General features: G+C 40.8%; 1 protein-coding gene across 7 annotated transcripts in view; it reads right to left on the bottom strand.

The window, feature by feature from the left end:
- Positions 1 to 824: 824 nt before the first annotated feature.
- Positions 825 to 15,916, bottom strand: part of LOC137237141 (aminopeptidase N) — a 222,555-nt gene continuing 207,463 nt past the window's right edge. For 5 of the 7 annotated variants that reach the window (XM_067760433.1, XM_067760434.1, XM_067760430.1 and 2 more), the window contains 3 exons: positions 2,615 to 2,696; positions 1,260 to 2,520; positions 825 to 1,186 (listed from right to left, as the gene is read on the bottom strand). In XM_067760433.1, the coding sequence (XP_067616534.1) occupies positions 905 to 1,186; positions 1,260 to 2,520; positions 2,615 to 2,696 (1,625 nt within the window). In that variant the 3' untranslated portion in view covers positions 825 to 904. Of the gene's footprint in view, positions 1,187 to 1,259; positions 9,741 to 15,916 lie in introns of those variants that run through there. The other 2 variants (XM_067760437.1, XM_067760435.1) reach the window with 2 other exon arrangements.

The following is a 15,916-nucleotide window of genomic DNA, read 5'->3' as shown; positions in this document are numbered from 1 at the left end:
CCGTCGCGGAGACCAGAACATCTAGGAAAGTGGCACCACCCAAGGCAGGAGCTGCATTGGGCGGATGTCGCAAACCTATATATTCTGTGCTGGCAGACGGTGCAAACGGAGGTAGGGACTAAGAGTCTGTTTCCCTGACCTGCACGATTGCTGCCGGAAAAGAGGGGGGAGAAGACGGGGGCTGGGGCTGATGCTCAGCATTGCTACCAACTCTACTACGAAGGTAGTAGTTATGAGTGGTATCAGCTGTTTGAGTTGTTGGCGCCGTGGGCGCGAGCAGCAGCGGGTACTTGTTGTGGCTTGCTGAGCAGCGGGGCTGCTGGAGGGTAGTGGGGGGCGCTTAGACGTAGACTACGGGACGCCCTTGGGCGTGAACAGCAAGGAGCCACAAAAGATTTATAAAAGTTACGTCGACGTCGGGTTTTGGGATCAAGCCCAGAACAACCTGTCCGATGCAACTATCCCTTGCACGAGAAACACTGAACAGAGTATGACCGTCCTAAAAAGATTCTTTTCCGGCAGATGCAGGAAAACCATTTCTCAGGATCGGGGTCAGGAGACGGACCCGAATTGGATTCGATGCCTTCCCGGAGTAAGAGAGTATGGAGCAGTCCTGCTGCAAGGAGCTGCTGGGAGGATGATAATTTGTGGGATGGACGAAACAAATTAAATGGGGTCACACTGAAATGACAGTCCTTGGTCGGGAAAAATCCCGAGTCGCTCCGGTACATGCCTTGGGAAGCGAAATAGTTAGGATAGAAACATCGTATGATAATAGCTCTTTATATCTTTTCCAATTACTCAATCACTGAGAGATTATACGATTTTTGATTACAATTTTAATTTACTTTAATTAAGCCATAAATCGTTCTTTATAAAAGATGTGTGTCTTAATAACATGCAGCTATAATCTCAACTTTCTTTCTTGCATTTTCCTTAGGAATTTTCCCGCTACACGAAACAACCGACCAATTTGTGCGGCACTACTACGCGCACCTAATGATGCAGCGAATGTGGATTGGTGATGTCGTTTTAACCATTCGTAAATTTGATCATTGAATTTCTCAAGGAATGTTTCACTTAATTTAACTTTTTTACCAACATGAGGCGAATCGTTGGCAATAAGGCTGCTTTGACGTCCTACTTTCTCTAGCTCATTAGCAATCTTACTATGCAGATCCAGAAACTGAAAAGAAATACAAGTTTAAATTTTATTCGTTAACAAGCTTTGCCTCTCAATAATGTGCTTTGAAATTTACCATGCTACGTTGGTATTTCGTCATGTACTCAGCAATCCGATTAAAGTTCTCGATAAACATTTGCGATTGGCAAAGAACACGATAATGGTTCTCAAAGAAATTCCACATAACCGGACGTGCGGCACGATTACTTTTAAACAAGTAAAGCAAATACATCATAGAATCACTATCGTTCATAATACTTTTTGTGGAATTCTCGCATAACAAAAGATTTAGATATTGCTGCAGATGTGATGGACTCTGTGTACAACGCAGCGAATAAATTAGATCATCGTACCAAGGAGTTTCTCGCTCAGCTTTCGAAAGTATATTCAAGATCTCATTGAATTCCTCATCGCTGAGATATTTCACGCCTAAACAGAGTATAGTTTCATCCATGGCATAATAACTCATATCGTTGCTGAATTTTACATTCCTGAATATGGATTCTCGCGCGAGATTGTGTGTGTAGTCTAGACATTCCCTTAAATCGACCAAGCACGCCATTTCCAGGACTTTTTGTCTTGCCATCAAATCAGTATTTGTTAGATTTTCATGCAATGGCGTCTCGAAAAGGCGCCTAAACAACGGTCTGATCAGTTGGCGCACAAAGTGATTAAAAAGTTTGTGTGAGCTGGTACCAAAAAGATTTTTGCCGAGAAATTCAATTGTATCGGCTACTTGATTCCATGGTATTAGATTATCCTCGTATTGTAGATACTGCAACAATTCGAATATAACATCCACCGATTGTATTTCGTTATTCTCAATTAGAGGTCCCATATCTTGAAAGATCGCTGCTCGATTGAGAGGATGTATAACTGTATGATCGTCATGAAGTTGCTTAGCAATCAGCCAGAGATTTGCATCATTGTAATGTACATGATAAAAACCTGTTTGTTGCTTATTGACGATAAGCCAATCGTTGTTTCGCAATTCAATGCCTAATTCGTTTGCGTTCAGCGTTACTTCTGGTATGGGAGGCATAAAATAATCGGCACGTGTACGCTCAAACTCTGGTTGAGATGCACTTGCGAAGTTCAGTGGTATCCACCAATGTTCGCTGGTATTCTGATCTTTTGAGCGTTGCCGTATGGTGATGGTGTTCTTTTCATAGTCTCGTACAATACTCACTATCGGAATCCATTCGCTATGCGTCCATGAGTACATAATATTACCAACAGAATGATGACTCCATTCTAGATGGCTAAACGTTAAATCCTGAGCAACTGCTGCTTGCACTTCATTGAATAGATCTGTCTCGTTGGCCACAGCATATTGACTTAAAGGAGGTGAAAAGATCTTCATATTATATGTTATTGATCAGTTCGTGTTATTTATATCATAGATTGGTTTCTCAATGAAGTAAAACTTACTATTTACTCAAATACTTGCTGATTCCTCTGACAAAAGTTTTTTGGTTGAAAGCGTGATGGAACATTTTTATAACACAGGCGGCTATAATTGGAATTGGATTACATTACAATTTTATGACTAAGTTTTCGTTCTGATCTTATTAAAGAGATTTGGTCAATTAACTGTAGTAGTAAACTAAATTTTCGGTTTTCATTCTTTTTGTTTTCCAGCCAGTTTTATGGAGTATCGCACATGACTATGCTATAACTCCCGCAGATCAAGAGGACGCTGTTATAACAAGTGCAACGCAAACACAAGACGAATAAGGATAGCGAAAAAGAGTAAGAGAGTATTAGTAGATAGGAGATAAATGAAACTAGCTTTCAAGATATGTGATGTGCGCATAACCTAGGGATGCGATGTGGACGCTCCCGCTCTGCCAGGCTATAAAAGGCAAACGGAAAGCAAGATATATGCATGGCAGTTGTCGCTAACTTTTCCGTACTCTTGTAGGTATATCTGCAAAAACGCCCGCCCAGTCGACGCTGGCTTATACATGATTTAAATAGTTGTAAGTGAATTAGCGCCAAGTCACACTCAAGTGAGACAAAGATATGGCAAATTTCAGTGAATTGAAGATCCTGCGGGAAAGGAATCAGAAATTGAAAAGTGCCAACAACGGGCTATGGAATCGGAAGGCACCACCATAAAAAAATATGTCTTAAATCCTGAAACGGATGAGATATCAGATAAGATGGAGGAAAATTAGGGTCCTGCGGCGATCTAAAAACAAAAGGATATTTGAGCGACTTAGATATCACGAACAATTTAAGCAAAGGTGTCGCTTGAAATAAAAGAACATCAGGAAAAACAGAAGTCATATGTACATATGTATATGGTATCGCAGTTGGAAACACAAGATGAACAAATAGTGCTGTCTTAGAAGGATTTCAATGGACGACAGTATAAAATACAAAGGGAATTCGTAAATTCTGAGACAAAATATCTACGTTATAAAAAACCTTCGGGGAGTTTCCTTATCGCTACAAGAACAACAACAACAACCATTCCTCAAGGGAGAACGGAGCAAAAACGGGACATTGATGACCGCTATTGGATAATCTTACGCAATATATATAAACAAGATTTGTAAAACCACGCCCAAAATGCTATGCCACATTTCTGGAAAATGCGATCGCATCCGTAGGGTACCCAGAGTACATGGGGCCCGGAAGAATTTTGGGCGCCCGGCAAGGCAAAGGAGTATTGACAGTACCATAACTAGGATTTCATAGATACATACATATTTTGTTGCTACAAAAAATTGTTTTAAAATTGAAAATCACTTAACTAAAATAATAAGCATCCGATCAAATACTATGGGGCATAGTCATAGTCGAAATAAAATGTGATTTTAAGTTAGATAAACGTTTTCGGAACAATTTTATAAGCCCTATCTTTCAAAAATCCTTCAACTTACTTAAAATCACATTTTATTTCGACTTCCCAACGACTTAAGTGGTCGCCATTTCTTTCAAATCATTATTATTATTATTATTAATAGGTCTGGAAGCACTGCGACCTTTGTGTAGATTCATTGTACAAGACCTTTCAGCCTAACTTTGTATCTGGAGGCTCTTGATGTATCTAAGTACCTCTTCAGGCTTTTTACTCCATATCACATAGGGATTAAGCGTTCCACCACCTAGATGGGATAGTTTCTGCCTAGCTAGAGCGACGCATTCGCAGAGAATGTGAACCGGCGTTTCATCATCCAGTTCACAGAAACGACAAATTTGGGTATCAGATAGATTTAATTTACTTAGGTGATATCGTAGACCGCAGTGTCCCGTGTAGTACACAGTAAGAGTTCTTAGGTCCTCCCTGCTTAGGTTAATGAGTTTGGTTGATACTTTTGTTGCCGGAAGTATAAACAGTTTGGCCTGCCTTAGCCCTGGCCAATTAATCCAGTGGCGTCTGAATTGTTTCGTTTTCCAGTTACTTATAGTTTCCCTGGTGTGTGCATTTGTGAGTTAACAAAAGGGCTCTGGACCATGTAGCAACCTGCTTTGCTAGGTAATCTGCATGTTCATTACCTTCATGTCCCTGATGTCCGGGAACCCATCCTAACAAAACCTTGTTTTTGGCTCCCAGGGCATTAAGGATTTCAGTGCATTCATCCAATAGCTTAGATGTAACTGTGTAGGATTGCAAGGCACGTAGTGCCGCCTGGCTGTCCGACATAATGTAGATGGTCTTCGATGTTGAGCCTCTCCGCAGACATTCTCTACCACAGACTTCTATTGCATGAATTTCTGCCTGAAATATGGTGGGGTAACATCCCATTGGTATCGATTTTTTGAAGTTTGGCCCATATATGCCAGCTCCCGTTCTTCCGTCATCAAATTTCGATCCATCCGTGTACCAGACCTCTGAGTCAGGGTCCTTATAAGGATTCCCTATTTCCCAGTGGGTCCTGTCCATAATGGACACTTCAAAGTTCCGTGAAATTCTGAGCTTAGGCGACTTACTTACTCTAAAAAAAAAAAAAAACCGAGAAAAAGTAAGGTGTGATTGGCTCGTTTGGAGTGCAAAAAAAGAAGCGCTTTTCTGTTTTCCATGCCGGCTTTTCAGAAAAATTTCCGAAAATACCCGATCAGCTTTGACAAAATGTTCAGGTTATTCTAAAGAAAAAGGTTGGAAGAGGTTACACGACAAAATTCCTGAACATGAAAATAGTCAAAATCATAAAACTTGCTATATAGAGTGGCGCCAATATGAAATGAGAATTCGAAATGCAAGTTCAGTGGATTTTCTCTTCGCGGAAACCCTTAAAAATGAAGCAGCTCCCTGGAGAGAGTTACTTCGCAGAATTCTTGATTTTATTTTATTTCCTGGAGAAAAAGGATTGGCATTTAGAGGGGATAATTCATTGATCGGAAATCCAAAAATGGAAACTTTCGTGGTGTTTTGGAACCGATCAGCAATTATGACCACCTATTGCATGAACATTTGGAGAAGGTGAGGGAATCTCAAACGAAAAAGAATCGTCTTCAAGCACATTATTCGTCTGATGGAACACAAAATGAGTTCATAGAAATCTGTGCAATTCAAGTAATTAGAAAGATAGAAGGCGAGAGAAACTCCGTCAAATATTACTGTGTAATAATAGTGGCTGCAACCCCTGATTCGGCGCATATTGAGCAGACTGTTTTTATATTGCGTTATGTTTTATCAGGCAGGGGCTCCGGAAAATGGAAAATCCAAGAACGCTTCTTAGAGTTTGTCGATTGTAACGCAAAAATAGGAGAAGCTATCGCTGAGCTGATTCGCAGCACTCTAAAAAAGCACAATATTCCACTGGATGATTGCCGTCGGCAAGGGCATGATAATGGCAGTAATAAGAGCGGTCATTACAAAAGAGCGCTGAGTCATATCCTGAGAGATAACTCCCTGGCAATATTTGCACCATGTGCTTGTCATATTTTAAATTTGTGTGGAGTGCAAGCTGCTGAATGTTGTGCAGAAGTCATCACATTTTTCTGTATTATGCAGAAATTGTATAATATCTTTAGCGCAAGCCCTCAGAGATGGGAAATTCTCAAGGAAAAAAGTAATTGCTCCTTGCACAAACACGATGGTCTGCTCGTGTGGATAGTGTGAAACCTTTCGCAACTCACATTCCCCAAATATTGAAAGCTATTGATGAAATCAAGCTTTTGAATCTGAGTTCAGAAACAGTAACGGATTTGAAAGGTATTGAAGCATGTATGGGGAAATTTGAGTGTATACTCGTAGCCTCAATTTGACTCAAAGTGTTGACGGTAACCATCGAAATCTGGTACTGCAAGCTAGAAATGCCACACTGGACGTGGAAACAGAAAATATACGTAGGCTGATTGAAGAGCTGAAGAAGTTCAGGGATCAATGGTTCTGGCAGGGAGTATAGGAGTAAGGTTCTGGCAGGGAGTATAGGAGTTGTGAATACCTTTCTCAGAGAAAAGAAGGAAGATAACAAAGCACCAGTTCGATCAATTACCTGGCGAATCACCTGAGTGTGATTCAATTCAAACAGCAAGTTTTTTACTTTCTTTTGGACTGGTGGATTGGTAACATGACAAGACGTTTCGAAGCCGTAAATGACATTGTGATTAAATTCAGTTTTTTGTGGAAGTATCAGGATCTGTCGGAAGAATAGCTCACAGAAAAGGCAGCGGCATTCTGCACGATTTATGGTATCGATATTTCTACGGAACTAATAGATGAAATCATTCATCTCAAAGCCATCCACTTAGCAAATTTGGGATGTGATTCGCTGCCACCATTTCAAAATTTTGAACAAATTTCATGACTTGAGGATGGAAGTATTATTTCCGAACATATGCATGGCATTAAGAATATTTTGAACACTTCCAGTCAGTGCGGCTGAAGGGGAGCGTTCTTTTAGTCTATTGTCTCGCGTGAAAAATTTTTTACGTTCTACATGAGCCAAAATCGCTTGACAAGCCTTGGAACATTGGCATTGAAGTCCAGCCTTGCTCGCAGCATTAGTTTTGAATTTCCATATTCGCAGACCAAAAAGCACGGAAGGTTTTCCTTGGCTGATTCAAGCTCTTAAAATGTACATATTTAGAAAAAGTTAATGTAAGCAAATCAAACAATGAAATCTAACATTTCATTTATCTATGTAAGTAAATCTTATTTTATATGAAATAAAACTGACAATGTGAATTGAAAAATTTATGTATGTTATGTTATTTTTTTTACTGGATTGGGTTTATTTTTTAGGGGAGCCCGTAAACGCGAACTGTCCCAGGGGCCCGGCTCGGCTTTCTGCGGCCCTGATTGTCCCAGAATGAAAGGAATGATAACAAAAAATTCTCAAACGTCCTAAAAACGAAGAAAAAAATGGGATTGATTTTGCGTCATAGAAACACTTCCCTTAATCTAGACAAGTAATCATCTAAAAAAAATGAGACTTATATTTCAAGGATATAATAAATATAACAATGTCGAAACGAATTATTACTTTGCAATATGAACAAAAAAAAAATAATTATATAATATTAACAAGTTAAGTAAAATTGTATGAATCATAAATAATTATTTTTGTCGGACTTTTTAAAGAACCATCATCATAATTATCAAACAAATTATATTATAAAACTCCCAATATAATAATTATGGGTGAAATTCATTTTATTTATGTCTTTAAAATTTTCCATTGCGAGACTGGGTATAGTTGCATCTACGGCTGCAGTGAACGGCGTTATGGGACTTGTCACAAAATTCGTTGCCGCTTTCTCCAACTTTTTCCGTATCAGTTCTACCCCAGTCTGTAGCCAATCTTTTGAACTTATATCAACGTAAATAGTGTATTCTAGTGTTTCTACGATACCTCAAACGCTTTAGCAACTATCGACAAATGCTTGTGCCACAAAAAACTATGAGGTGTTAGTACAGTATGAGGATCAGAGTAATAAAGATCATCTGGATCGAAACGGGTTCGTGATTTTCGCCAAAACTCTACCGCTTCAACGGATATCTAGCAAAGTTTGGATAACAAAAAGCCAAGAGGTATTAGTACAGTATTGTAACTAATTTATTTGCAATTCCTCTTATTTGCAATCTTCAGTTGAGTTCGAATCACTAAACTGTTGAATAAATAACTCCAATATTGAATAATGGAAAAATGGCCTTTATTAAAGTACTTCACAATAACACTCAAACCTTGCAACGAATAGCTTGCTTAATAACCAAACTGATTGAAACTCTACTACCAAAATAATACTGCTATTGCTCGCTAGATATCGCTTAATCGAAACTGCTTGACAGCTCAAATCAAACTGAATTACTTCTTGCTCGCTTGCGCCACTTTTATAGTATACGCTGCATACATCTAGGCTCTTCTATTTCCAGAACTTACTAGTTAGTTTCGGCTACAAAATCGCCAGCCACAACTACGTGCACAAATTATTGCCCTCTCTATTGACAACTCAGATAAGATATAAGCTTGTGTTTGTGCATTGCCGCTCCGCTGCTCGTATACGTACATATGTGTAGACGCAATTATTTATTCGTTTATATAGATACATAATGATTGAATTATTGATGTGAATGTTTGTAGTTTATAGTCTCTCGAGTACACATAGGCGTATAAGTAAATGCATCTGTGTGTGACATCTCTTTCGGCTGCCTTATATATGTGTATACATGATTTGATTATTGGCGTAAATGCTGCTTGGCATGGCCTTAGCATCGCCTTAGTGATGGTGTAGCTTAGTGATGCTAATATCCGTGACACTGCCCTCCACCTAAGTCTGATCGTCCCGATCAGACAAATCTCTCGATCTAAACGCTGCTAATCTCTCCAAATGAACCACTTTCATTTTGGTTCGTGGTTTGTATGCGGTACACTACATCGTTGATCCGTTTTACAACTTTGTATGGGCCTTCCCAGTTACACTGCAATTTCGGCGACAAACCTTTTTTTCGTTGTGGGTTGTATAGCAGCACCAAATCTCCTTCCTGAAACCCTTCCGAATTAATTGCTTTATCGTACCTCGCTTTCATCTTGTCACTCATAATCTTTGCTCGTTGCCTTACCAGATCGTGTATCTCTATCAGCTCTTCTTCTAAGACATCAGTGGATTTCTTGACATTCCTCTCCGCATCGGCATCTATCCCATACTTCAAATCAGCTGGCAGTCGAAGGTCATTGCCAAAAATTACCTTTGCGGGAGTTTGGCCTGTTGTGTCATGTACTGCCGATCGGTAGGCCATCAAGAATAATGCTATATGTGTATCCCAGTCCTTATGGTACTTGTCTACTATTTTCCTTAAATGCTCCTCCAATGTTCTATTGACACGTTCCACCATACCATCGGACATGAGGATGCAATGCAGTTGTCCATGTTTTTCGAATGCCCAACTTCTTGCACATTTCTTGGAACACAGCTGATTCAAAATTCCTGCCTTGGTCAGAATGTAACTCCATTGGTACACCATACCTTGCAACCCATTCGTTTTTAACCACTTCTGCTACTGTTTCTGCTTCTTGGTTTGGGATTGGGTTACCTCTGGACATTTACTGAAATAATCCATAACCACCAGTACGTATTTGTTTCCGCGGTTGCTAGTAGGAAATGGACCTCCATGGCGATCCTTTAAAATGGTGCACCTGAAATATACTGCTTCATCTGGCCATGACTTCGGGTTTTGGGCCCTTTCGCTCTGTTGCATACCTCGCAATTGGCAATCCACTCGGTGACCGACTGACGGCAACCAACCCAACAAAATCTCTGCTTAATTTTCTCGAGTGTCTTGGTGATTCCAAGATGACCTCCACTTGGACCATTGTGCAGTTCGCTGAGCACGTCAGGAATCCTCTTTCTGAGAACAACTATCAGTTTCTTCTTGCATTGAACATCCTCACTTTCCCATACTCGATGAAGGCAACCGGATATCAATTCTAAACTGTTCCACTGTGCCCAATATGACTTCGCAATGGGACTCTCTGCTGACATCTCCTCTCTGCTTGGTCTTTCGTTTCGTTTGAGCCCTTGCATAACATGTGACAGATATGCATCTTCTAGCTGACACTTTCTTAGTTGTTCCTTGTCCCATTCATCCGTACACGTTATAGTCATTAGCCGGACATCTATAATGTCTTCTTTAGCCTCGGCCTTTGAACAGTGCTTGCATTCCAAATTACATGGCCTTCGTGACATTGCATCGGCATTTCCATGGGTACTACCTTTTCGATGCTCAATGGAAAAGTCATAGCTTTGAAGTCGCTCGATCCACCGTGCCAATTGTCCTTCCAGATTACGGAACTGCAGAAGCCATTTCAATGCTGCGTGATCTGTCCTGACACGGAATCGCTGGCCGTAGAGGTATTTGTGAAAATGTTTAATGCACTCTACCAATGCCAACAGCTCTCTCCGCGTAACACAGTACAACAGTCGAACGGCTGTAATATGCAACTACCTTCTCCTGTCCATCGACCAGTTGCGATAAAACGCCACCTATAGCATATCCACTCGCATCTGTATCTAGAATAAATGTTGCTCCTGGAATCGGATATGCTAATATTGGGGCAGTGCACAAACGCTCCTTCAATGTTTGGAAAGCCACTTCTTGCTCCTTCTTCCATTTAAAAGCTTTGTTTTTTCTTGTAAGCTCATGGAGGCTATGGGCTACGCTGGAAAAACTTGGTACAAATCGGCGGTAATATGTGCACAGCACAAGGAAACTTCTCAATTCATGTAGTTTCTGTGGTCTTGGCCAATCCTTTACAGCCTCTATTTTTTTGTTCGCCGTGCAGATGCCTTCTGTCGTTACCTTGTGACCCAAATAATTGACTGCCTTTTTAAACAGCGCACTCTTTTTGGGACTTAACTTCAGACCAGCGCCAGCTATTCTCTGGACAACTTCCTCCAAGTTCTTAAGATGTTCATCAAAGTTCTTGCTCAATACGATGATGTCGTCCAGGTACACCAAGCATGTTTTCCAATGTAGTCCTTTCAATACCTGATCCATGAGTCTCTCGAAAGTAGCTGATGCATTACATAGTCCAAAGGGCATTACTGTAAATTGCCAAAGACCATTTCCGACGCTGAAGGCTGTTTTCTCTTTGTCTTCCTCCTTCACCTCCACTTGCCAGTAGCCGCTTTTCAAGTCCAGTGTGGAAAACCATTTCGTACCAGATAGCGAGTCCAGAGTATCGTCAATTCTTGGCAATGGGTAGCTATCCTTTTTCGTTACATCATTCAACTTCCGGTAGTCCACGCAAAACCTCATTTTTCCATCCTTCTTCTTTACAATTACTACCGGTGAGCTCCATGGACTAGCTGATGGTTCGATGACGCCGCTATCGCTCATTTCTTGTATGATTTGACTCACAACTTCCCGCTTCGCCAGTGGAACACTACGTGGAGCTTGACGGATCGGCCTCGCATCTCCAGTGTCAATTTGATGTTTCACAACATTGGTGCGGCCTGGTTTAGAACCATCCTGGTCAATTATGTTCGCGTACTTTAGGAGCAGTTGCTTTGCCTTACTCTCATATGCTTCCTCTAGCCCCTGTGTCCATGCCGTGATGTCATTTGAAAGATCAGTATTACTAGCTGAAACGTGTTCCTGGAGCTGTTCGCAGTTAATAACTACTTCAGCCTCTTGAAATCTTCCCAAAATAGCTCCTTTAGTCAGTTTGAGTGGTGACTTGAACTCATTGAGTACTCTTACCGGAATACGTCCATCTTGTTTTGTCATAGCCAGGGTTTTTCCTACAAGTATGTTCAGTGCTGATTTGTTGCTGCTTCGACAACCCACAATTTGTTTGTCCCACAATCTCCATCAACCTTTGCCCAGATGATTGCTTCGGATTTTGGTGGTATTCGCTGACTCTCTTCCACTAGCACTCGTTTACTGCTGTAGCCTCTCTCGTAGCCGAAATTAAGTGGTACATCCATGTTCTTATATCGCATCGTCTTGCTTTGCATGTCGATCTTGATGCCCTGGTCGATTAAGAAGTCCACTGCAATTATGATTTCATCAACAATCTCTGCCACTATAAAATTGTGTACTACCGTGACGTTCCCTATAGCGACTTCACATGATACTTCTCCTAGAACCGTGCTGTCTTCTTCAATGGCTGTATGCAATCTTGCTCCATGCAATGGTCTTATTTTCTTGTTGACTAAATCCGCTCGAATGATGGAATGAGATGCACCAGTATCTACAGTCAGTAACCGTTCCTTTCCATCCACATGTCCTCCAAGATGCGAGATAGAGATTATGGGGCATTCAATTGAGGGAGCCAGCTGTCGCCCCTTGCGGCTGACTCGCTTTAGTTTAACGATTGAGTGGACTTGGAAATTTGCTCATCTCCTTCAGCTCTGCGTTTACGGCCACCCACATTGCTGGAGCTATTGGGACCGGTGCTGCAATGTCGTGCAATATGACCTGGGTTGCCGCACTTGAAAAATTTAATAACTCCGACATTTTTCTGTTGTGATCCCATCAGTGCTTCCAAAATTGTGTCTACCCAATCTGGTCTTTCCACTTCCACACGATGAGCTTTGTATGCTGGTTTACTCAATAGTGAGACCGTTTCCTGAGTCAATGCATGTGATACCGTTTCAGCAAATGTCAGCTTTGGGTTTGCGTATATAGCTCGCTTCGTTTCCACGTCCCGTATGCCATTTAGGAAACTCTGGATTTTTACCCTTTCAGTGTATTCCACGGGTGCGTCCGCATTTGCAAGATGAGCCAATCTTTCAATATCTGAAGCAAACTCCTACAATGTCTCATTTGCTTTTTGGTAGCGGTTTTGCAACTCAATTTGGAATATCTGTTTTCTATGCTCGCTTCCATAACGTCGTTCTACAGCAGCCATCAATGCTTCATAATTGTTCCGCTCTCCTTCGGGAATCGTCTGTAGGATTTCCGCTGCTGGCCCCTTCAATGCCACGAACAGTGCAGCAACTTTATCTTCCGCATTCCAGTTGTTCACTGCTGCGGTCTTCTCAAACTGTAGCTTGAAGACCTGGAAAGGAACAGAACCGTCAAAAGATGGAGTTTTTGCCTTCGTATTACTCGCTGAAGCAGCCGGCCGATTAAGTTGCAATTCCTGTATACGACCTCAAAACCTCTGCCTCGAATTTTTCCTCAAACTGCTTTATTTTCTCGTACATATGTGCTTCGAGTTTTGATGATATACGCGCCTCTTGCTCTTTCAGTTGTGTTTCCATCTTTGATGTAATCTGTGTAGACATTTCTGAAATACGTGTCTCATGTGATTCCAGCTGGGATGCGATATATGTCTTCTGCTCTTCCAGTTGAGATGACATTTGCGATGACATTTCTGAAATACGTGCCTCCTGTGCTTCCATCTTGGATGTTATACGGTTCTCCTGCGATTCTAGTTGTGATGCCATATATGTCTTCTGCTCTTCCAGTTGAGATGACATTTGCGATGACATTTCTGAAATTCGTGCCTCCTGTGCTTCCATCTTGGATGTTATACGGTTCTCCTGCGATTCTAGTTGTGATGCCATATATGTCTTCTGCTCTTCCAGTTGTGATGACATTTGTGACGACATTGATGCTTCTGTCGATGTTTGTGCAGATATTGCAGCCAATATCATGTTCAAGTCTGTGCTGGTAACCGTTTACGATGTTTCGTTTTTCTCTTCAATTTTTGTTGTCTCCTCGCCATCAAGATGAAAGACATACTCTTCCACATCAATTCCTTCTGCTTCCATTGCCTCCCGTGCCTGAAGTTCAAGTCTAACGCCGCTTGTATTGAATCCACGGGTCTCCAACTCCTTCTTTAGTTGCTGGATCTTCAATTCACTGAACTTTGCCATGTCCTTGTTGTCCTTTGGAATTTGTTCAACAATTCCTCTTCTGACACCAATTGTAACGAATTTATTTGCAAATCCTCTTATTTGCAATCTTCTGTTGAGTTCGAATCACTAAACTGTTGAATAAATAGCTCCAATATTGAATAATGGAAAAATGGCCTTTATTAAAGTACTTCACAATAACACTCAAACTTTGCAACGAATAGCTTGCTTAGTAACCAAACTGATTGAAACTCTACTATCAAAATAATACTGCTATTGCTCGCTAGATATCGCTTAATCGAAACTGCTTGACAGCTCAAATCAAACTGAATTACTTCTTACTCGCTTGCGCCACTTTTATAGTTTACGCTGCATACATCTAGGCTCTTCCATTTCCAGAACTTACTAGTTAGTTTCGGCTACAAAATCGCCAGCCACAACAACGTGCACAAATTATTGCCCTCTCTTGTGACAACTCAGATTAGATATATGCTTGTGTTTGTGCATTGCCGCTCCGCTGCTCGTATACGTACATATGTGTAGACGCAATTATTTATTCGTTTGTGTAGATACATAATGATTGAATTATTGATGTGAATGTTTGTAGTTTACAGTCTCTCGAGTACACATAGGCGTATAAGTAAATGCATCTATGTGTGACATCTCTTTCGGCTGCCTTACATATGTGTATACATGATTTGATTATTGACGTAAATACTGCTTGGCATGGCCTTAGCATCGCCTTAGTTATGGTATAGCTTAGTGATGCTAATATCCGTGACATTATGAATATTAAGCGAGAGATCATCAGATCAGAGGATCCCACGGATGAATACCAAAAACAAATCAAAGCTGCTATAAAAAATGCACCAAATATAGTAGATTCTAACAAGGCACATAGATTGGTCCAAATGAACCCTTCGGCTCCTCCACTAATTGCGCTACCAAGAATCCAAAATCCAAAAATGAGGCCCCTCATAAATTTTAAATTGGCATCATGTTACAAACTGTCCAAATATTTGAAAACGATATTAAAAGATACTCTGGAGCTAAGGAACGAATATGCAATACCTAACACAACAGAACTAATAGAGAAACCTGAGACGGTAGAATTAACAAAGAACAGCAAATTGGTATATTTTGACATAAAAGACTACTACTATCGGAGACTTTGGACATAGTTAGTCAACAATAGTTCATAATACACACAAGTAAGGAAGGCTAAGTTCGGGTGTAACCGAACATTACATACTCAGCTGAGAGGAAAATGCACCTAGGATAACCCTGGAATGCGTTTGTATGACATGGGTATCAAATGGAAGGTATTAAAGAGTATTTTAAAAGGGAGTGGGCCACAATTCTATAGGTGGACGCAATTTCGGGATATCGCCATAAAGGTGTACCAGGGGTAACTCGAGAATGTGTGTGTACGATATGGGTATGAAATGAATGGTGTTAATGATTATTTGAAAGGGAGTGGGTCTTAGTTCTATAGGTGGATGCTTTTTCGAGATATCGCCATAAAGGTGGACCAGGGGTGACTCTAGAATGCGTTTGTACGATATGGGTACCAAATGAAAGGTGTTAACGATTATTTGAAAGGGTGTGGGTCTTAGTTCTATAGGTGGACGTCTTTTCGAGATATCGCCATAAAGGTCGACCAGGGGTGACTCTAAAATGTGTTTGTACGATATGGGTATCAAATGGAAGGTATTAAAGAGTATTCTAAAAGGGAGTGGGCCACAATTCTATAGGTGGACGCATTTTCGGGATATCGCCATAAAGGTGGACCACGGCTAACTCGAGAATGTGTGTGTATGATATGGGTATGAAATGAATAGTGTTAATGATTATTTGAAAGGGAGTGGGTCTTAGTTCTATAGGTGGATGCTTTTTCGAGATATCGCCATAAAGGTGGACCAGGGGTGACTCTAGAATGCGTTTGTACGATATGGGTACCAAATGAAAGGT

The sequence above is a fragment of the Eurosta solidaginis genome, chromosome 1, assembly GCF_040869045.1.
Source record: "Eurosta solidaginis isolate ZX-2024a chromosome 1, ASM4086904v1, whole genome shotgun sequence".
NCBI lineage: Eukaryota > Metazoa > Arthropoda > Insecta > Diptera > Tephritidae > Eurosta > Eurosta solidaginis.
Note: the sequence above shows the minus strand (reverse complement) of the source record. Positions and strands in the feature narration are given on the sequence as shown.